At 34.9% G+C, this 24,488-nt stretch overlaps 1 protein-coding gene across 21 annotated transcripts in view; it reads left to right on the top strand.

Moving 5' to 3' along the window:
- HDAC9 (histone deacetylase 9) overlaps positions 1 to 24,488 on the top strand; it is a 472,095-nt gene that overhangs the window by 406,074 nt on the left and 41,533 nt on the right. For all 21 annotated transcript variants that reach the window (XR_014953235.1, XR_014953236.1, XM_077787618.2 and 18 more), the window contains one exon: positions 5,398 to 5,516. Coding sequence is in view for 19 of the 21 variants with exons in the window: in XM_077787618.2 (XP_077643744.2) it covers positions 5,398 to 5,516 (119 nt within the window). In the remaining 2 variants the exon portion in view is untranslated. The remainder of the gene's footprint in view (positions 1 to 5,397; positions 5,517 to 24,488) is intronic.

Consider the following 24,488-nt stretch of genomic DNA (forward strand, 5'->3'; position numbering starts at 1 on the left):
AGAACACAGCAAAAGAATTGTAGCTATTTGCATAAAGTTAGCTTTCTTTGGATATTTCCAGTTCTGTGTTGTGGTGCTTAGAGAGTCATTTCTGCACTGGGTACTTCTCTGCAATCTCTTCTGGGAGAACAAATGTTTGGTAGCATCCTAGCCATGTGCTTTGAATGTACAAAAATAGAATAGAAGAATAAAAGAAACAGAGTCCCTTGGTAGAATCGCTTTAATGTCTTGCATCTGATGTTCAGATTGGTAGGGAGGGGAGGATCACATGCCTGATGTTTTCTCTAGAACTGCACCCAACTGGAAACCATCCCTTGGCTTCTCTGCAGACAGCAGCATACCCAAATGGAACATATTAATTCTTTGGGGAAATGTCCCTAGTCAGACAAAATGAAATCTTTTCAGCTTCCCAGATACATGCTCTATTCGCAGTACCAGCAGTCTGAAAGAAGAATCTGCATTATGTTGATCTGGAAGACACAATTTCACTCTAACTGCAAGGTTTAGATAAATAACTTCTGTGATGCAGCTGATCAAGCTTTCAGATTTTGACATGTTTATTAATGAAAATGAATGAGAAAAGAAAGAAACAGTCAGCCAGGCAAGATGTCCCTGTAACTCTGCTGTCATCATTAGGTGAATATGATATACCAAATATTTATGCTTCGATATTATTCAGATCACAGAAAAGAAATATCATTTTTATGTGTTTTATTTTCTTTGGAGAAGGAAGTGGAGGAGAGTGTGAGTCATAGTGGAAGAATAAAATCTATTTCTCTTCTGACAAAAGCTGCTTGTTTTGTCAGAGAAGGATTCTAACATTAACTTCAGTTTGCTGATAAGCTCTGGAGCCCGACTGGCTTCAAAAAGAAGTCATGGCCTGCCAGTCCCCAGTCTGTACCTGTCTGGTGACCCATGGCCAGAAGCCAAATCATATTTCTTACTCCTGCTGGGCATAAGATAATCAGTGTTCCAGGCAAGGTCTGAATGCAGGCTGCTGGTGCACCCTTGCAAAGATTTCTGGTGAGTAGAATTTTGACCCTTCATACCGTGACAAATCCTGCCAGCTGCAGCCTAACTTCTGAGCATAGGGCTGGTCTGAGGAATCTGGAAAGTGTAACATGAATATGTATTAGTGTATTACCAATATTATTTGCCTGCTTTAAAAAAAAAAACATACCCTGTTATGATCAGATTCAGAGGGTTTTCTTCTTAGGCAGCTGCGAAGGAAAGTGACATGTCATAGGAGATCCTGAGTAGGTAGTTAGTGTATGATTCCTCCTTTTTACTCCTTGCTGTGCCCTCCAGAGTGTAGAAGAGATCAAAAATGCAAGATACAGGGTCTGATGATTCTCTGCTCCCAGAAGTGATCTTCATATTGCTTTCTGTAGGCTTTCTATACAGCTACCAACCCCAAAACATTTGTTGCCCCTGCCCATGGCAGGGAAGGTGGTTCTATGTTTCTGTGATTTTCCTAAAGACAGATACTCATATGAAGGTGCTAAAGAGGTGGCAAATGACAAAAGGTTTTATGTATGTCCTGGTGAAATTAGGACTATATTTAAAAATGTGTGGGTATACCATTCCTTATAGAACTTCATAAAACAGGAAAGTATCTCTTATTTTTGTGAAAGAATTTTCATGTTTGTTTCTTGCCACAAAGCAGTTACTGCCAAGGCTAGACAAACATTACAGATGTCCTACCTACATAAACGCCAAACCAAAATGCTGTTTTCCAGATGTTAATTTGCTCTTTTCTGAGTGGGTATATAATAGAATTTATTCAAAAGAGTAACCACCTAAATGCCTGTAGATTAATGTAGGAGATGGGATTAGAGATTAAGGAACCAAAGGTCTATATGGTCTTTGCAATTGAGAGACTTGTGACTGTCATCTTTTTGAAAGACCAAATAGTAGCCTTGACTTCTGTAACAAGGACTAGGGACACTCTGAGATGTTTAAGTGAGGAGGGAAGTCTGCTATCCTAGTAAAGAGGTTATTTTTTGGGGTTTTTTTTGGTTTTTTTTTTGTTGTTTTGTGTGTTGTTTTTGTTTTTGGTTTTGGTTTTTGTTTTCGTGGTTTTTTTTTGTTTGTTTGTTTTTGGTTTGTTTTTTTTTTTTAGTTTTCCATTATATCTTTCAAAAAGAAAAGTCCTTAGAGGTTCTTCTGTATTAAATGATGAACAGTATAAGATGGATGAGCTCTGAAATTCCACCTCCCTTAATACTATGGAGGATGAAAAAGAAATAGACAGCACAGGGCATACAGATTAGCTCTTCTGGTACATTGTGTGCAAAGTAGCAGTAGCAAAGTACTGTCTTAGTTTGTGAGACAGTAATACAGCAAAAGTAGGATGTTATTTTTCTGGTGAAATGTAACAGAAACTGTGTACATTTTTAAAAGAAAAAAATGCTTTCTTTCATAAAAAAAAACACTTAGCTGTTATTTTGGTAAAGTGAATTCAGGTAATACTGAAAGCAGTAACAGAACACTGAATTCTAAATGCCACCTCCAGTTATTAGTGTTATAGCCTTCTCATTTCTTGAGCTGAGATTCCTATATATCATTTCTGTAGAGATTTATGAATGTGCTACTATTTCCTGTTCAGCACTATTAAAAATGGTGTTAATAGCTATTCCTGGTTCTTTGTGTCAAAAGACCTTGCTTTCAGTATTTAATAATTTTCCTATTGCTATTCAGTATGGCTGGCAGTTTTAATGTCAGACATATTTATTTGACAAAAAATTTGAATAAACTGTGTCTAAATAATTTTTGCTGCTTCTGTGAATGAGATTAAGGATCAAATGCATTGTTTTGCCCCATTGTTATTAAAAAATGTGCTGACATCTTTACACTTAAGAGCAAGGTCTTGAAATGTGGTAGAAGTGTGGTCGATTTTCCCAATGTTCCAAATTATATGATTCTCAAAAATTTCTTTGTGTGTTAGGCTGGTGAAGCTTGTTACTGCCCAGCAACTTGAGCTTGCAGAGCTTCTCTGCACTGAACACACTCCATTGTCTGGCTCTTGAGCTTAGTCTGTGCTGTTCTCTGTGGTGCTGCCACTTTGTTTGACATGAAGAAATAAAAAGCAGAGCCTGACTTGAATTTGAGGAAATATAAATGGAGAAGAGGAGGGCAAAAGCTCAAGTGGCTGCAGATAGGGAGGGTTTTTCATAGGATCCCTCCTTCTTTCAGTCTATAAGATGTATGGTGCTATGGGGACAGATGAAGATTGTGTATCAGCCACAGTCCTCATCAGTAATCAGGATCCATGCCACATGTGTTGCAGACGTGGGGAAGTTTGGGAAGTATGTGTTGCTTCAGACAATGAATTTGTAATTAGAGTATCAGAAGGTATGTACATAAGATGTGGTTGCATAGGAGACCTTTATTCCTGATACTGTTCCCTAGCTTTGTGGAGATTAGCCTGCAAAAGCTCTGTCACTGTAGTGTCTAATGTAAGTATTCATATGTGTACTTTGTGCGTTAGAGAGTTCTACATCATGGAACAATAGAAAAAATGCTTGGAGGAGGAGTGATTGACCACCTGCCTCAAGCCATGTCAGCTGGAACCTGTAGCAAGCTTGGTGGATGTTTGTTTTAGCTATTATAAAAAAATTACAAGAGATGGAGAGTCTCCAATATTCTTAAATATTTTATTTATATTATTATTTATTCCTTCAATTTAAAAGCTTGTTCTAATGTCTGAACTACAGGTTTCCTGCTGCATTTGCTTCAGGTCCTGTCCATAGGGTACATAACAGGTTATTTCTTTCCTCTTGCAACAGCTTATGTATTTGTGCACTTTTATCATGTTTGCTCCCATGTTATGCAAATCAAATAATGAGAATTATATTATTTATCCGCTTAAGTTATATTTTTTGGAAGATTTTTTCTTTGCTTTTGATCTCTTCGGTTGGTCTAGGTCCTTCTTAAAGTGTGATGCTCAGTACTGGAATCCATATTTCAGCAGAGGCCTACTAATGACTTGTAAAAAAAGGAATATTTCACAACTTATATCACTTTGCCAGTAGATATTTGTGGTGCAATTTCAGCAAAATCACAAAAAATTTTTAAGCTTCCTCTATCCTTTTTTAATGAAAAACTGTATTCATTGAAATGCTGTATTCTCTGACAAAGACTTTTTGCTTCATCTTAATTCTGGGTTTTTTTGTGATTAACAAGTAAAAGGAACTTTTTCCTAATATTAAAATTGTCTTTGAGGCAAACAAAACAAAATAAAGTTTGTAATGCATAGGTTAAAAACAAAACTAAAGAAAAAACCTAGAGAGTTGTTTATATCATTAATGAGTCTTTTTTTTTCTCAGAAAACCTAAACCTTTCAACAAAAATATTATTTCTTTGAATTAAGTTGTTTATCAAATAAACAATAAACATTGAACTTAAACAGATAGCATTACACGTACACAAAATTAATCTTCAGATTCTGACCGGTGTAGACCAATTGGGATTTTCTAGAGTTAATTTTTCTGGGATAGGACATTCATATTTGTATTTACCTTTTAATGTTCGCCATGTCCCCCTGATTGAGCACACTCATTACAGGCTCAGTGTTTGTTGAACCAATGCAAGAACACTTACTCCTTCCCTTTGGAGTCAGCCTGAAAGAAAGTATCTGCAAGTGCAGAACACAGGGGCTTTTGTTCTCCTTCAATACAACTTTCAGGATTTGAGATTGGAGTAGGGCAAAATCAAAGAAATAAAATAGCCACATATAAGTTTGTCAAGGAAGGGGTTAAAAAAGTGGAATCTTTGTGACTGTAAGAGGTTGAATTATCTTCCTGACACCAGCAGGGGTTGCTGTCACTGGTTCGTGGTTGTCACATTCCTGTTATGCTTGACCTTGGAAAGGCTTGACAACATAGTCTGGATTTGATTAAGGGAATTTCATGTTTTTCCTTTGCTAGAGTCACCCCCCACCTCGACAAACATTTAAAAATGTTAAGGAGTAAAAAAAAAAAGTTTGGAAAGCAAACATTTTCCCAAAAGAAATTTATAGTTCAAATTTACACCAAGTTCACACTAACTGGAGCAGTCCGGGTTTCCAGTCAGGCTTTGTGAGCTCTCTGTAAACCATTAGTCACTTCCCTGGAAGAGGCAATTTTTATAGGCAGCAGGATAAAACAGACACAGATGTGTAAGTAATATTAGAGACTTTCACATGTACCTGCCTTTTTATTCTCAGTCATAGAAAAGAAAAAAGAGTGATTATAGAAACGAATTGATTGAAGCCTTGGACTTGAACAGCTGCCATGAAGATTGGTTTAATGAAAATAAAATATCTTGTGTTGTGTTTTTTTTCTGATTGTGACAATTTATATAATGAAGATGAAAGTGCTTTTAATTTTTTCACATTGGGTTCTTTACATTCCACAGAACTGTGATTATGCCAGCTGCCAATGAGTTTGATCCAGAAATTGTCCTGGTGTCAGCAGGATTCGATGCTGTGGAAGGCCACGACCCTCCGCTGGGCGGGTACAAAGTCACAGCTAAATGTAGGTATTGTCATGGGCACATGTTTCTGAGTTGGAATTTCTCCTAGTTGGGAATTTAAGTCCAGTTCACATCTATGTTTCTGTTTTGTGAGATGACAGCTGTGTCACTGAGGACAGGGACTGTCCAGCAGTTACTACCCTGAGATGCCTGGAGAGCTGCAATGTTTGCCCAACTCATGGATGAGGTGGAAGCAATCATGTTAGAATTTCTGGCTTACTCCTTTATGTTCCTCTTGGCATTTTTGTCTTGACTTTCTAAAGTATTACTTTTCTGGCATTCAAATAACATTTTAGAGGTTTCATGCTTTTCAATAGGCCCCAATTTCCAAATGCTGGAGTAAGTTACTTCTCTTTAAATATATATTGGAGATTTTAAACTTTGGATGCCTAAATCCAATCTCATATTGCTCTTTTGTTATTGTAATCTTTTCAGATCCGTGGCATTAATCCTGAATTACATCAGTGTTTATGAAGGCCAAATTTTTCTAAAAGACTACTCTGCTGGGTCTCAATATTTGGATGTCCATTTCAGTCTTTCAAAATATGTGCTTATGGCAGAGATTTAATACTTTCTGAGAGACAGGTCTGTCTGATATATCTCATTCGTAACACTCCAAAATCACTAGCTGTTACCAGACCTTGTGTCCAAGCTGATTCTGAGCCTGGGATGTTAAGTAAGGCTGGGTGATGTAGTAACTCTCTGTACAGAATGTGCATTGTAACATTGCTATATATCAATTGCTTTACATGAGACAACACAAAATGGTTTCCTAATGCAATGCTGTGAATAATTTTCTTCAGTATATCCACTTTTACTCAGTATATTCAGTCTATAATATTACTTCAACAGCTATTAAATATGGACCTCTGCTACTAATGTCAAATGCCTTGGGAAAAGTCTGCAGAAGTCAATGAGACTTAATGGCATTTAAAACACTGCAGAAATGGACTCCAGTTGGGAGGATTTTTTTCTTCTAACCTCTGCCTTTTGTTAGAGATCAATAGACCAAAGCTGTTGTTTACCTCAGGAGGTTCAGGGCAGATATGCATATGTTTTATTTTAATTTTCACTGCATGCTAAACTGGCTCCCCTGAATACCAGGGAAAGTGATGAAGGAACAGAATGTTGTTCATAGTGGTGTGCTGTGAAAAGGCAGAATGCAGAGTGCAGTGCAAGGGTCCACCCAAAGACGCTTACACAGGTGCTAATGCACAAATGGGCTGGAAATGGAATATCTCTCTGGCTGCAAGTAAGACATACTGAGCTTTAGCACAGCTTTTCAGCTCAATGCAGTGGTTACACTGGAGAGGAAAGAAACATAGCAGGTGGTGTGCATGTTTGAGTATTATTTCCTTGTGTATTCAGATTTTTAGTAAAACATTTTGCAGGAAGAGGTGAGTGATTTCCTCACTGTTTTTATCTATATGTGGTTCCTGGTCAGCAGCACCATTCCATCAGCTTGTGTGGTAGGGAGGGGAACTTTCAGCTAGTACTAAATCAGATATTCTGTTGAGAACCATTGTATAACTATCTGTATTTAGCTGCTGAGAAGGTATTCTCTATGTCCCTTAAGGATGCAAAATGCTTTGGAATATGTAATATTCTGGCATAGCAACTTCAACAACTTAACTAAAAGTTGCAGCAAAGAAAACTGCCTGAAATCAGAATTAGTGTTCATTTTCATTCATTCATTCATTCACTCATTCATTCATTCATTCATTCATTCACTCTTCATAACTTTTTAAAAGAAATCTCAATACATTTTCTAATATTAGAGGCTGCACACTACTTCTGCATATATGTCTGTAAGAAAAAAAAAAGGTGATTTTTTGCTTGCAGACAAAAAAAAAAAAGCCAGTGTAGGTGGCTCTTGTTTAAATTAAGAGAAAAACTGAGATAGACTCAGATAATGATCATGCACCTGAGGGATGAATAAAGCCATTTTTACAGAGCCAAGGGAATTTATTATTTCCCCAAAACAAAATTCTCCACATTCCATTATACTATTTTAGAGCATAATATACTATATGTGGTATGTAGGAAAATGAACAGTCTATTTAAAAAAAAAAAGGTCCAAAGACAAACTTTCATATTGAACATTAAAAATAGATATTTGTGCAAAGTTTTAATATAATTTGTTTGTAATAATTAGAAATTGTATGCCAATAAATAAAGTTGAACCTGTAAATTTTGTTTCTTTATAAATCTTTAGCACTTTGCGTGCACTTAATACACTGAATTTTCTGATTTCTATGATTTAATACAAGCTTTACAAATTAGGGAGAGATTGAGATCAAAGGAGAGAAGATAGATCCTTAGCTACTAACCTTGCACTTAAAGAGCATTTAGAAGCCACTAGATACTTGGTAATTAATTTTTTATGTCTTTCCCTCAGAGTACAATCTAAGAGAAAAAATTAAAATTTAATTAAATTTATTGTCAATTATTGTCAAACAATTGTCCTATGTTACAAAGTAAAAATCATTGGATGAAGATAGCAGATCGAACTAGTTATAGCCTTGGATTAACCATATAGCAGGCAATTGTATTAAAAAAAAAAAATGATCTGGTAAATCTGCACAGCTTGAGAAATGTAAACTGTAATCTTCTTTAACCCAGAATTTTAATTTTTTTCTATGTTTTCATACAGTCTTATTTACTGAGGAGTTGCCATTTCTCATAAGTAAAGAAACATATCAGCAACAAGATAATCATATATATATTTATAGCTGACTGTAAATCAGTGAGTCTGTTATGTGTATTAGGATTTCTCACAGTGAGGTGACTCTCAACTCCTCTAGAAGGCTGTGGAGTAGAATCTGGCCAACTGAGATCAGTGATGATAGCAGATCTTGGAAATATCTCACTTCCTAATTATCTCTAGTTGTATTAAGTAATGAAATCATTAATGGTCTTTTTCCCATTAAAAAAAATTAAAAAGAGATAGTGTTTAAAAAAAAATTGTAAGGGAAGTTTAAATCTTCCCTATCTTATTGCAATTTTAAAATCACTTTCCCTATTTTTTCAGTGGCTTTGCAATTCCTCCTCATCTGTTGATTAGTTTTCATTAAACTAAGCAATATTTAACTACGTTTTACCTGTCTGCAAAACAGATTTGTTTGGTGCAATGTAGAATTCAGAATGAACATGAAATAAAACATTTGTTTCAACCCCAACTTTGAGGATTTCACAAGCACATTTTTCTTGATGCTAGCTCTTTGTGCCAATTCTCTCTCTTAATGAAGTGCTATGATTTCAAAAGGTGCTTGCATAATACACCTACATACACATACACATCTTGAAATATGTACTCAACCCATGTGCATAAACTTTGTGATGGATTTTTTATTCTTTTAAGAACAAAAAGGGCTTCAAAGATTTGATATGACTAATGGCATATGGCAGAACTTGTTGCTGCTGGGAAGTTCTCAGTCCTTTGGTACAAGCTACATTCCTAATATCTTAGTAAGGAAAGGCAAGCTTTATTGACAACACTGATGAAAGGCCACCTAGCATAATTAGAAACAGGTAGACCTTTGAATTCACAATCGCTTTGCCCTGAAGAAGGTCTTCCCCCCTCAGAAGGGTTTGTGTCAGAAAAAGACTTTGTTTTTCCAAATAAAAACTTTTTGTCTGCTAAAAATATTATCTTTATTCACAGACACTGCCTTGCCTGTGGCATTATGCTATGGAAACTGCACCAAGTTTAACATCAAAAAGCAAAGAGAAGAAAGTGAGGCAAATATCATTTTAAACTTCTCTGGTAGTCTTCTTGGCCCAGGGTCTTGCATCAGTTAAAGGTGCCAACTCTTGCTCAGGAGCTTCTCTAATACCTGGTACATTCTGTCAGGAATATTCAGGCAACTTATCTCAGATTTTGTTTTCTGTGCCCCTTCTGTAATGACTCAAGTTTAACTTCATTAGCTGAAATAGAGGAATACCTTTTGCAATGTCAAGTCCACCGTCAGTACTAGCATGTATAATAGTCCCTGTTGCTTGGCTAAGTGGTTCCCCAAAATGTGAGGTGAAGGTGGGTGCTGCAGCTGGAACTCTCATATACAGCTCTTATGCTGAGTAACTATTGAAGTGTGTGGAATCTCTTTGTTTAGGTCAGAGACTGTAAAAGTCCTTTGATTTTATTGTAAAGTATAATCAGGTGAGAGAAAAATATGTCTCAGTTCCTGACTAGACCAATGGTTTCTTTTTCTTACTAGATTTTTTTTTTTTTTCAGTAAGATAACACAAAATATCAGCACCATGTAACATGTATTATCAAAACATATTTTTATAAAATTCACTTTTTTTACTGGAGCAATAAAAGTTGTATTGACAATAAAATATAGGAAAAATAATGGTAGAAGAAGTAAAGGGAATAAAGAAATTTTATATTTAGAATAGTGATGAGATGATTAAAGAATATGAATCTAGTCTTCCCTGTTATGATGATCCTTAGATAGGACTACTGAAGATAGAACTTATACATTTTGTGCTTTATTTTACAGTTAATTTTTACATTGTCTGCTAAAATATATAGTATTATCACACAAGTAGTTGAATTTTGTGTAGTGAACAAGAGTATCTGTCAGATCTGATCATAAATTTGCAAGTTGTTAGATCTTGTAAGTGAACTGTTTTTAAATTTAGCTCTGCTGAGTGAATATCTCCATGTAACATTATCCTGAGATGAAGTACTTTCTCTTTGTTTTAGAGATCAGCCCTTAGAATAATGCTTGCACTAAAGCCACTGAGATCAATTTACTGTTCAAGTAAATATTCTACATAATTGCTCATTAAATCGCGATCATAAAAAGAATAAGGTAAATAGAGAAGTGTCAAACAAGAATGAAGACCTTTTTCAAGGTACTTAACTCCTGAAGCACTGCGTTTGTTAAGGGCTATGATGATTTACTGGAGTTTTCCTGTTGTTTTACTCTCCTATTCCAAAGATGCTATTTGACACCAAAGTGCAAAATAGAATCAGCAATTAGCAGTAGGAAAGGATACTACTATGGGCATTTAAAGAGTAAATGATATTTTGTCTGTTGGGATATTTGTCTTTCATTGTGCCAAAGCTGTAATGAAAAGTTGATCCAGTGCCTGGAATATAACTGATTCTATCTAAGCTGATTTGCAACTTTTAATGTTTTTATTTGAGAAAATTGCAATAACTCCCTTAACCTATCAAAAGCTGCATTGTCTTGTACTACACTCCATTCAAGTGGGACCAAAGTAAAAAGTACTGAAGTTCTTGGCAGTTTCCCTTCTCATGAGCCCAGGTTATTTCCAAAGGATATGTCAGCATAAATGGTAGAAATTAATGTATAAGAGAGACTGCTAACTTGCACATAGCCAGCAGCTCTTCTGTGAGGACTCTCTTCTCATGGCTGGAACTGATACTTTGCAGGATACTAGTAAGAGCGACCAGGTTGAACTTGGAGGCCTGTTGGTTTCCTGTTGCTTTGCCCTTCACATTTCAGTTCCAGTTCCACTGGCAGTAATGAGTTTTGATAAAAAGATCTCTAAATGTAACATGAAATGCTATAAAAAGCTAAAATACCTAGCATCTTGGCACAAGCAGATTCAGAAGTAATGGACACAGTTGTAATAAAGAGGTGACTGCTGAAACAAATGATTTAGCATGGTGTACCAGCTGTCACTGGAAGGCTTTAAAGGAGACCAATTAGGTATGCCATAGCACACTCAGACACCAAAGGCTTCATGCAGAAGTTTTTCTTCAATGACTCATCTTTTCTTGAGTCTTCACAACTGTCCTACTGTATCTTGGAATTCTTCTCAATTTCCCACTGTGTTTTGTTCATAGTATATGGGTTAGAAACAGACCAAAGGCTAATGCTAGAACTGCATATCACTGAATTCAAATGCAGAACTCCTCAGGGTCGAAGCCTGGTACTTCAGATATGTTTCAGAGATAAAGTTTCCCATGTGCCAGCTTCAGTGTTTCTAAAACATTCTATCTGACTATTCTGAATATTTAAAAGTATTTAAAGATCCCTTACTTTTAAAAGTATTTAAAGTATTTTAAAAGTATTTTAAAAGGCTATATATGTTCATTGTTATGGGGTTTTGTTTGTTTGCTCTTTTCTTGGAAGTACTTCATTTCTAAAGGAGTCCCCAGATAATATTGTTAATATCTACTGGACTTGGACAGCTTTGGACTGGCTGTGAATTTTTTGGGTAGAATGTCTTTGGGTAGGAGCTTCACTTTCTTGCAATTGTCTGAAAGTCTTCCTTGACTTTTGACTCCAAGAGTGCTGACTGGGACTACTGGGGGTAATGTAATAGGTATATGTTAAAGGAAGGCAGGAAAAAGGAGTCCCTGCAAATTGACGGCTGACTAAAGAGAATAGTAGTAGCTTGGTAGCTGTTTCAACACAGTTTGATTTCCTAAAAAATTGCAGTATTTTATAATGTCATGTCTAATCTCTTCACAAGTGAGAAAGTCTTTTTTGACTCAGCTACGAGAAGCTGTGATGTTGGTAGGCCTGGCACTGACTGCCTCTGACTGCACTTTTATAGCTGGTATAGCTGCTCAAGCAGGTCCCTGCCATACAAGAAGGTGGTTCCACACCACTTCCCCTTCTGAGTTGTCCATTGTTTACCACGCACCAGGTCAGCTTCTTGTCAATCTCTCTGTAAACACATGGAGCATTAACTCATCAACCCATCAAAAAACAAAGTCGAAAATGAAGAGACTTCTATTGGGCTGAAGCTGAATCTGATTATGGAAGGACCAATGTGTTCCAAAGACAGCAGAGAAAGGAAGAGATTACACAGCATAATTTATGGTAGCAGTAAACAAATTACTTCAGTTGCCACAGCTGCCTTCTTTTCTGAATTCTCCTGAGTTCAGAGATTTATTTTTTTTTTAACATAATTTAGTTATCTTTCTGGTACTTGAGGTTGTAGAATGATTATCCAGCAGGATAGATCTTCATCTTTTGACTCAGAGCTAACAGCATTGGAGATGAATTGGAGCACTGATCATTGATAGTTTTTCACTGGAGAGTGTCCTCATTGGTATCAGATATTTTCTTTCTGTCCCTTTTGTCTTTTGGTAACTACATGATACCCAGTGGCTGGCAGCAAGAAAATGCAGCATTCAAGACTTTGCTTTCCATTGTTTGCTTCTAAAAACGAAGTTTGGGTTTTCTATAGGGTGATTTCTTGAATACTAATTAAATGGTAGTTTGGTATGATCCAAAAGACATCAAAATAGATGATAAATTAATTGGTGACCAACCCTTAGACATTATTATTTTCACAGGATTTGCTCTAAGTATTTTAGTTCCCTTTTCCTTGTAACCCACAGCAGTCATTGCTGTATCATATCCTATGATTTGAACATAGCCATTGGGTTGCTCAGCCTCCTAAATCAGATTAGGTTTATTTATTCCTGCATTTGTACTCCTTAAATTTGCTCTAGTAATACAGATGTTGCTGATTTATTTGTCAGTGAATCCAGGATCTGGTACATTATTGGCTTGTACACTACATTTACATTATAGGTATGAAATTAGAAAATTTCAGAAATTGCGCTCGTTGAGGAAGAGTAGTCCGTTGGCTCCTGTGGAAGAGAGATTGGAGTTCACTGTATAAAATTAGTGTCTTCTTTAGGACACAGCATAAAAAGGCAAATGTGAAGATATAAGAGGAAAAGTTATTTTTTTATTATTTCGTTTAAAAAGGGATTAGTGCTTGGAGAAATTCAGAAAAATTCTGGTGTTTAGTTGAAGGACCTTTCACATGCTGGCAAGTGCTCATATGTCAGTGATGTGGACTATGGGCTTGAGCCATGTGAAAATGTCTAGCTGTACACATAAAACTCATCTGAAGGATTCAGAAATCTTAGTACTGATTTTGTTATTGCCCGGTACTTTTAACACTGTCTGGCTAATTGTAAATCTTCCAGAAAGGGTCCACCTAAGCAGAAAGGGAGTGAAATTAGAAATATTAGTAGATAAGGTTTGATTTGACCTGCTTATTCACTTTTACTTGTCCTTCCTTTCTGCAAATAAGCCAGGAAATATTTCCGTTTCCATTCCCACTCCTGTCTCAAAGAGATCTGTCTGCTGGCTAGTTAACTAATTGGTACAAGTGAAAAAACACCTGTACAGCATGTTCAGCTATGCAGTGTCAATCCAGCTGCAGAATGCATCAGGTGCCCATTCCTTTTATTCCTTGATTTAGGGCAGTTGTTGGGGACAGGGCAGAGGATAGATTACAATGGAAAAGAAAGAGAATCCACAGAACCATTAATAATTATTTTCCCTTTTTGGTCATCTTCCCTTATCTCTTCACCTACCTCTTGATGTTTTTTCTTCCATGCTACAGTAACAACATTGGCTAATGATAATAACTTATGTGAGGGATGCAAAAAAGGCAAAATTGGTCATACCTTCACTAGGTTTTGAAATTAAGCTTATGAAATCTTTTTTTCCTTATTCAGATGAAGAGGCTGTCATTTAGTAGAATAAAGGAAAGAACAAAGTATTTTTTCTCACTTGGGCAGTATTAATCATGCCAAATGACAATTTAAATAGGGCAAATTAAATATAAGTTTTTAGGGCCATTTTGAAACTAGTGGAGCTTGACACAGTGTTCAGTAACTTGCCCATGCCTTTTACAGGATTGGATCCTGAGAGAACATTGATGAAAGACATCTCCAAATGTGGATTTCTGCATGACAAAGTGTCTGATCTTTTATAGCATCGTTGCATTGGGAATTAGTCTTGTCTTTGGGAATTTGTAGTCTTTAGTAGAAGAGCATGATTTATGTCTTAGAATTTAACCATTCTCTGTAATAAATAGAAATGTGCCACAAGTATTTACTTGGTTGCGCCATGGGAAAATTTTTAACATATTGTTCACAGCTTCAAAATGCTATAAAAGAAGGCATGTAATTTAAAGACCGACTATCCTTTGTGATTTCTAACCAATAGATTGATTAATGTCTTCCAAAAGTGACAGCAGCCAAAATGTTTACATCTCATTAGGCAGAGAAGAAGAGAGCACACACAATTTTGGTTATGAGCTTGGATGGTTCATTTCTTTGGGCTTCACATCCCCACTACTTAAGGCAGACTGTAACTTTAAGATGTTATCTGTTGCCTACACAAATAAACAGCCAGTTATGCTTTTTATGGCGGGCAGTTCTCAAACCAACAGGGGATTAAATGATATTAGCTGGAGTTTGTGGTTCCCTGCTGAACTATCACGGGCTCCATGGATTCCTGTCCTGAATATTTCACAGAGCAAACACCTCTTATCTGAGGTGATATTCTCACACTGGCCTCTTGGCCATGGACTTCAAAAGCTGATCACAGGGAGGGCTTGAGAGGCAATAACCCTTAATATAACAGTCTCTCCTGATAGGGATAGACAAGGTAAAGGTAAGGCGTCTCTGAAGTTTGCTCTTGTGTGTTTAGCCCCATGGGGTGATAAGGGGCCATCTGTTTTTTCAGTCTGCAAACTCATCTTTTTCACACTATCCCAGTACCAAGTACACTTTAGGTCTGACTGGTATCAGCACCAGCAATTCTTCAGTAATCTGAAGAGATTTTCTTGGTATTTTAGCTTTGATCCCAGCAATTGTCTTAGTTGCTGTTGTGTTGGGGTAATTTACCTAGGCAAATATATAAAATAAGATTTAAAACATTATGTTCAAGGTACCATTGTCACAAAGAAAATAAGTTATTGAAATAGATGTTATAAAATGTATGTGAATTACTTCTGGGTAAAGGGAAATTTTTGTGCTTAACCTATGTGACTAAACTAAAACATTAATTCATGGTGGTAATTTCAAAAAGTCACATCACCACACCTTATTAATTGTTGAAATAGAATATCAGTACTACCATTTTTAGAAGTTAAAAAACTCTGCTTCAAGCCTCATAACTATTATAAGAGTTAGTAAAATGCTTCTCAGATTTCTTTTATTGTGGAACTCCCAGAATATCTTCCTTCATCTTTTAAGCTTTTCTCTGCAGCCATTTTTTTATCAATGAAACATTCGTATTCAATTGCAATCTCCTGATTATAATAGCTGCATATGCAAACACTAACTACTATGAAATCGGCAAGAAAATGATGCAAATTGCCAACACTGGCACATGAAAAACAATCCCTATTTTTTTTCAGCACTTTATTACCTTCATTTGTTGTTTTGTGGGGTGGGGGTGGTAACTGTCTCTAAAGAAATTGTTCTTGCTTATAACAACTAATTGCCATAAAATTTCTGGAAATGCTAGAATGTAGATCCTAATCCCACAAGCTTTTACTCCCTTTAAGCAGTCTATTGTTGATTAAAATTACCCCGCAAACCTGATTAAGATTTACTAAAATAAGTAATGTTTACAGGGACAGAGATTGTAAATATAATTATGGTACAAAAGACGTACTAAAAACTCTTCAAAAGCATATTTACATTAGAACACTGTTATTTAAATCTTCCTGAAATCTTATAGAATTAAATTGAAAATGAATAAGAATTGTTCTATTGTAAAATATGTCCATTTGAAGTGAATTTACTAATAACTTATTTACTTCAGATTCATTATTTTCTCCCCATCATCAGTTATGATTCATGTACACTGAAATGGACTAATGGAAAGATCTTGAAAGATCTTCTTTGGAAGAAGAAACTAAAATAAGATAACTGTCCAGAACAACAAAGTATTGTTAGTTAATAAAAAAATTCACTTACTTAATATTTTCTGTTTATGATGGCAAATTAATCACATATTTGTTTCCTTTGATCCACAGTCTTATCCCTTTTCCTTAAATTCCTCTCAGTATCTGACATTGCTTCCATTCAGAAGTAATTTTTTTGTGAGAGCTGTTTTCTAAATGTTTTTTACTTACTTTAAACAGATTAGCATTCTCTAAAAGAAAAATAAAACAGAGCAGTTTCATTTAATAGTGGAATATGTCCTTTAATGAAATACCCGGGTTTTAAATGTGCTAGCTTTCAAAATTATTTTTCTGATATGATTCATTAACATCAGATATGAATTCAGTAATTTATTTGTATAGGAACCAGATGACTGACATATATTGCCATATAATTTCTGTTTGTATTTATGATTGCAGCCAAGCATAATTTGTTTGTTCTTGTTAATAATTTTCTTCTTATTAAGCAAAGTTGGTTTGCAAAGAATAACTTATATTGCTTTGCATAATATTTTTATGTATTAAAATATTATGCTTTGCCTAGTATTTTTTGTCAAGAGAAATTACCAGTTTAAAATTTGAGATATAAATAAATATAAATAAAAATTGATATATCTTCCCAAGTTTGTTTTGTTTTAAAATTTTTCATATAATAGATTTCCTTTCAAAATAAACAAAATTATTGTTTTTCCTGTTAAAGAGTTTCATTTATCCAAAACATTAGAAAAAATTACAGAATATCTAATTGGTTTGGGTTTCTTTTTTACTTGTAGAGAAGAGGCATTGACTAAAAGATCAAATGAAGTTGTTATTATTTGTATCTATTTTTATTTCTTTTTAAGAAGGTAGTATCTGTAGTCTTAGAAATCCTTTGTTTTCACTGAAAGTTATAGTAGCATCTTTTTGATTCCTACAGAAACAGCTTTGCAGTAAAATTGCTTTTCAATATGATTGGGCTGTATCCTAACAAATTTACCAGGAATTTCAAGAAATTTTGTCAAATCATCTTTGAAATAGTTGCATAATTAACTCCAATGTTTTGAAGCATGTTACCACAGAAGTAAAATGGCAGAGTGGAATCTGTTCTGTTTTTTGTTTGTCCAAAGCCAACATGAGCAAATCAAAATAATTTTTCATTCACTTAAATATTTGAGTCAGCAGCATTCTTAAACCTGAATCAAACCCTGGCGAAAACAGTAAAGAAAATCCATTTATCAAGTGATGTGATGCTGTTTCAAAATTGTAATTTAATTAATAAATATGTTACATCAAAGGAATTAGTTATCAAAAAAAATTGTGGCATTTATGTCACTGTGTGAATAAAACATTATTTTTCTAGTGACGTTAACTGCACCAATGGTAGCATTGTAGAACATACATGAAGACAGTGCACATGTCCTGAAATGTGCCATTTTTTTATTTTGGCTCTTTTTGGGTGCATCTTTTCCCACATGCAGTGGACACCTCTGGGATTTTCCCAGCATGCTTTTTGAAGAAAAACATCGAAGTCACAAAAGCTGAAGATCTTTAAGGGATCTTTAAGGGAAAAAAGTAATAGTTCTGAAATGTTTACATCCACCAGCAGTTTCCTTCCAATTCACTGAGAATTGCTGAAGGATTTTTTCCAAATCACATTACAAATTTGAAGATTACCTAAATGAACACTATTTTTATAATGATTTAGGTTACTGATTGGGAGTAAAGAAGATTACTTTAAAAAACACTTAAAAGGGTCTGTGCAGTTTTAATGGCTTGAGTGAAACAAAACACCAAACAGGATGTCCTTGTCCCCTTTGAACTTGAGGCATCACATTGACATGAAGCTACTGAATTCTCTCATTAGTTATGTGGTGCTGGAATCCCAGTGGCACTTAATGAAAATAAGTTTTTATGTAGTGCTTTCAAAAAAGAATTGGAAATTGAGTCTGACCAAATTTAGTACTCTATCACAGACATAATAAAGTTGGGAAATCAAGAGAAAAGAAAGGAAGAAAAGAAAAAGAAGAAAAAGAGAAAAAGAAAAAAAAGAAAAATAAAAAAGAAAGAAAAAGAAAAAGAAAAAGAAAAAGAAAAAGAAAAAGAAAAAGAAAAAGAAAAAGAAAAAGAAAAAGAAAAAGAAAAAGAAAAAGAAAAAGAAAAAGAAAAAGAAAAAGAAAAAGAAAAAGAAGAAAAAGAAAAAGAAAAAGAAAGAGAAAGAGAAAGAGAAAAGAAAAAGAAAAAGAAAAAGAAAAAGAAGAAAAAGAAAAAGAAAAAGAAAAAGAAAAAGAAAAAGAAAAAGAAAAAGAAAAAGAAAAAGAAAAAGAAAAAGAAAAAGAAAAAGAAAAAGAAAGAGAAAAAGAAGGAAAAAAAAGGAAAAGAAAAACAAAAAGGCAGGACAAAGAGCAAAAAAGGAGAAGAGAAGATATATTAAAATCTAGAACATAAAATAAGAAGTGTCTTTCATTCAGACAAAATAAAATTTTCCTTATTCTAATTTGCATTATATAAGTAAAAGAAAGGAAAAGTAAGAAAGATACTATTGATTTGTGTTTTTGCATAAAATTTTCTACAATACTTTTAAATTATTTACCTGCTTTTTTATTATGTTTCATTATACTGGAAGAAAATTTTTAAATTTATTTTAATGGAATTCTCCATCTTATCCCATAACAAGGGTACTTACAGCATAACCACTTTAGTATGGTGTACACTGACCATCAGAACCTGTCAGACTTAAACTCAGTACTTTTAAGAGAGAAAATAGAAAAAAAAAAATCTTCTATTCCTAGGTGGGATGTATAGTTCAAGAAGAAACAGAGAATATATTTAGTTCAGTAAACAGTCAGCACTGTTCTAGATATATTCCATCTGGAAGACAATTAGCAGTCTTTTGGCTTTGGCTGACTACTGACAATTAGAGCATCATAAACCAGATGTCAAACATTATGTCTTGAGCAACTTTTTTCTTCAGAATTTGCCCATTCCTCTTGTCATCATGGCTCAAGTATCTAATTTAGTCCATTGGCTAATACTCTCCTTTCTCAGTACCTGTTTTTACTTTATTAAAAGTAGTGAAAGAAAGAGTATCTATAAAATATTTTGATTTCCTCTGTATGTTTCCTTAGCTTTTAAGAAAACTGATCCAAAATTAGTAACTCAGAAATAATGAAATAAGTTCAGTTAAAAAGCCTCTCATTACTATAGGAATATTTTCTGACCAATTTTATTATAATTATATTGCTATGTCATTGAACTCTTCCTTCTGTCTTAGCTTCAGCTCAGTGACTTTTACCACTTACTGCCTTTGGGAGATTGATCCGTGGAGGTTTCATTACTGAAGAATGAATCTTGAGATTTGATTTTCATTTGCTTCAGTTTATCTCTCTAAAGGAGGGAATAATTTCCCTCTTTCAAATGTCTCGTTTTTGAAGCAATATAGATATTTATGGCAGCACTGTTTAGTCATACATCAACTGCTAATCTGAAAGAAAAGGCTTGAGAGCACAAATTAATTCATGTTGGAGGAGGATATTTTCCAGTGTTTCAGCCTGGGAAATCCCAGGTGTGAGAATGGGAAGGCTGGACATCAGACATGTGAGCTGGAATGATTCTTTTGACCAAGTTGTTTAACTTCGAAAACACCAGGACAAATGGTCAAATTCCCTTCTTTTTCTGGGATATCTAATAGCCACCCTGGTAAATGCATACTACTTACCAAGTTTTTGTCATGTTATTAACAGAGAAGTGCCAGTATATCCAAGGGACAGGAGACTGAACTAAAAGGGTGTTAGGAGAGATTGAACTAAGTACTGAGCAGAGCTTTAAAGAGCAAATTATTTATATCATAGACAAAGAAAGCAAGGTGTACAGTGGGTTGGTAGGATAGCAAATATTTTGTGTAGTTTGAGGAAGTATCACTGGGTTTAATGGAACAAATTTCACATAGAAATTCTCTGTGCATATAATTATTTTCAACTTTTATGAATCAGGAAATGATACTAGACATTCACAGATGAATAGGCTCTAAAGCTAAGCAGATTATTATTAACGAATATGATTATATGTACTGTAAGTAGAGCTAACATAACTTCTATATAATTTCCATGGTTTCTGTCTAAAAATACCCCTGTTAGCTTGAAATCTGAATGATTATTAGAAATATATTAGGTAGTATTCTTATATAGAAAATATAATTAATATACTAATATACTGTATGATAATATTAGTATTATAATTTGCTAAAATAACACAAGGATTTGAAAGTAGGCCTCCATAACCTACAAAATCTCCATCTGGAGTAATTTTTATTGAGGCACTAACAGAAGCATAGATTACTTAGCTAAAATGCATTCATCTTTAATTTCATATTTACCTGAGAAGCTTCTCACTGAGCATGCTGTATGCATGCATGACCTTGGTAGATGAAAGCATATTTTATCTTCCTGGGTGTAAATAGTCTTTTGGATCCATAAATGAGCTTTCTCTTTCAAAGTTTGGCTTTCTGGACATTAAACATGTTATTAAGTCCAGATTTGTCTGTGACAGGCAGTGTAAAGAGGTGTTTAATTCCAAAAAGACCATCTTTTAGGAAAATTGGTGCAACAGATCTTCCTGGGGATATTTCTCTTTTCCTACTGAGTAGTAAATAGACTGGAGGGGTAGCAGAGGCAAGACAGCTAACTTTTCCTTACTTAAAGGTAGGAAAGAAGAATCTTGACAAATATTAAAATCAAGGAGTTTTCCCCATCCTGTTTCAATATGTAAAAATATCATAAATTGCATATGAAATTAAATGAAATTATTAGACTTCTTTTAATACAGATCAGGATGCTAAAATGGGTAGTTAAATCCCCTAAAAATAAAATGAACTGCAGAATCTCCAATATTAACAGAAACTTCTACACAAGTTCTTTACATGAATTTTAAGAATGGTATTGTGGAACTCAGAGGTGTCTTTGCAGTAAGCTTACCACTGCACTTCACTGGGAGCAACCACTTTGACATAACTTCAGCTGTCAATGTTGGTGATAGGAGATTCTGTTGGTTTTGTTATTTTGCACTAACATGAATGATCTGTAATAAAAAAAGGACTTTCACCTCAGGTGCAGTTGTCATTTCACTGTTAGCAGTAAGAAGTAGTTTAGAAGGGGTGCAGATAGGGATATGCAATATTCAATGTAAGGGAAGTGGATACACAGTGAGGAGATCCTCAGCAAACTCCCAACATGTAGGTGTGAAGCTTTCTCCAAGTCTAGCTGCCTTGCTAGTCCTTGCTCCTGCAGCTCTTTCAGCTATCATAAATACCCTGCACTTACCCTTCTGCACATACAGATTGGTAATGTACACACATATACTTGAGCTGACAATTAAGAATTATGGTTGGGATGGGGTTAATACTCTTCAAACCTCTGGACACCTCCAGGACTAGGTCCATCTAGAAACTGTTTCTCAGGTAAACTGCAATTAAAATCCTTCTTTACAGCACCTAGTGTTGGTGCATTTAGATGACACAACTAATGCACTAAAGTTTTCCAAGGAATAGAAGACCCTAAGGAGAAGAAAGACTATAAAGTGACTTGTGGTGTCTTTTTGTTCTTTCAACAATTTGGTCCTGGAGCTGAAAGGGAGAGAGAAAAAATCAGAAAGAAGCTGGCCACAGAACAAATAAATATGGCATTGGCTCATATTCATTACAACACATTGGATAAAAATGAACAATGGCAACTATCAGCTTTCATGCACTTCCTTAGAAAAAAAACAGTGTTGTGTAACTTGGCCAAAAAGACAACGACATGTACCAGTGCACATATACAGCCCAGAAGGGGAGTCAAACGAGCGCCAGAAGAAAATAGCTGTTTTATTTGGAGGTCCTGTTTACTTGGAATATTTATTACTTTCATCAAAAAAATATCAGTTTAGCATATCACTTGCACAATTTCTACTCTTTTGGTTTTCATAAGAATTCCAATAAACTCATTTTGCTACTGAATGGGAAAGATATTAGAAAGATTCAGAGACTTGGGGGGATAGAAATAAGAAAGGTCAGCACAGAAGAAAAGGCTTAGATGAAAGTATGTCAGAGCAAAGCTTCCCATGAAAGATTATTGAGAAAAAGCTTTTTTTTTTTAAACAGACATAAAAAACAATATATAAATCAAGAGCACAAAAGCCCTGTTTTATGATTTTTTTTTTTCTGGTGCTGTTTAATTTTTTTATATCTTTTTTTGCCATTGTTAAAAAACAGCCAAAACTTCAAAGGCACGCTGCATGTGTTCTAAATCAGGACTTCAGTGCTGATGTATGACAGCACAAAAATTAAAACTAAATAAATGTGCTGTCTAAACTACCATATTTCTCAAAAAATTACTTTAAAGGCTTTAAAAAATTAGAATTATTGATTGATCTTACTTTACAAACCATAATGTTTTCACCAGAGTAAAGGACAAAATATTATATTAAAAAGAGAGAAAGAAAAAAGAGTGTTGTCTGAACATATCTGAACACCTGTATTTGGCTGTCTTGCAGTTTTGTCAGACAGGCGAGAGGGAAAATGAAACTTTCCAGTGATTTGTCAGATAGTCTATATGGACTGCATAATCTTTCAGTTTATTTGCTGTTTTCTGGAAGGCTCCTTTACATTCGGGGTAAATTGATAAAAACAAGGTAGTATATCTGTGAAGAAAGGAATAGCATTTCTGGTCTATCACATAAAAAGTGGTTGTAGAACAGATGTATTCTCATGAAAAATAGTTTGTGCAAGTCTTTTACTATTTTCTTTTCAAAATATAAACTTTGTAACATGTTGAGTTAGCATTCCCTTTTAATATACTTTGCGTAGGAACTTGCTGTTTTCTCTTAGAAATGGCATGTCTGACTCTAAAGGTGTCTGGCCACAGCACACCCATTAAATCTGCTTGCAAAAAAAATTGCATGACTGGGGTCTTTGTGGCGTCCCTTTTCCTCTGGCCTCTACTTTTACAATGGCCATTTGCTGTTCTTCCACTAAGTCATCTTGATTTGTATTGACTCACTTATTTTATCGGGTTACAAAAGGGGCAAGTGGCCCAAGCAAATAGGAATGCAAATGCTGTTCTTTTTCATAAACATTTCTTTGACTTTTAGGACTCATTCATCCCATCCCTGCTAGTGTCCTTTTTTGAATTCTTATTAAGAAATAGTCACTGGCTCTAATTTATGTTCTTATGTCTCCTATTTTATTATGTTTTTATGTCTGAGGAGTGGCATTTCATGGCAAAGGTTCCTGGATATTTGTGCGATCAAGAGAACTGGTTATTTACTTATTATCATTTTATCTTATTTAATCCCTACTCCTTTTCAGTTGCTTCAATTACACATTAAGAGAACAGATAGTATAGGATGTCATTTCATGAGCACTAGTAAGAAATAGATAATTAAGTTTAGGAAGGCAAAGTGTGCTGGGAGTCTCTAAGATGAAATCTGGCAAAATACTAACATATATTTACAAACAGTGTTACAAACATGAAACAGGGCTACACTCCCTGACCTATTAATTTCCTATTACTTTGATCAGTTCCATTACTGTATAAAATATTGACCATACTTAGATGTTACAGAAGGACAGGGATAACATCCTAGGGAGTTTGAGGTACTCTGGGCTGCCCCAGCTTTAACCAGCTGATCCTGATATCTCAATGGAAAGCCCAGGTCCCTGAGATTGTTAGTGGTGCCTCCAGAGCCCTCCAGGAGTGGCTAACCCCAAAAGAATTTTTCAGGGTTAATTGCAGATTTTTTGGTGTATACTAAGTACTAAAGTTGCCTCTCCAACATGCGGAATTCAGTTTGCCAAAATTCATCTTGGAGCCAGTTACTCTGAGATTTTTAATGACCACTGCTCATATAGATAACATTTTTTTGATAAATGTTGTGATAAAGGCTTTATAGTGTTTCATCAAGGAAAGGGTTCATCACTGTTTCCATATAACACCACCTCGAGCACATGTATGGAAGTGATATGTGTGCTTTTTATATTGAACTTTTCAGGATGTGGCCTGAAATTTTGTTTATAGAAAGAAGAAATATCAAGAATTTAAGACACTCCACAGTTATAGTGGGAACACATAGAAGTTACATTTATGTTGTCTATGTTTCTGCTTCTGCCTTTTTCTTGAAGAGGTCTGCAGAATGTTTTATTGGTGGCAGTCATTTGATGACTGACAAGGGAATACTCTTGGACTGGAAAAGTGTCACTACCTTTCCCTATAATACTCTCTGCTGTCCAATGAACTGCTAAAAGCTGACATTTCTCCTCATTTTATTCCTAT

The sequence above is a fragment of the Lonchura striata genome, chromosome 2 (genome assembly GCF_050655825.1).
Source record: "Lonchura striata isolate lonStrDom1 chromosome 2, ASM5065582v1, whole genome shotgun sequence".
Taxonomy (NCBI): domain Eukaryota; kingdom Metazoa; phylum Chordata; class Aves; order Passeriformes; family Estrildidae; genus Lonchura; species Lonchura striata.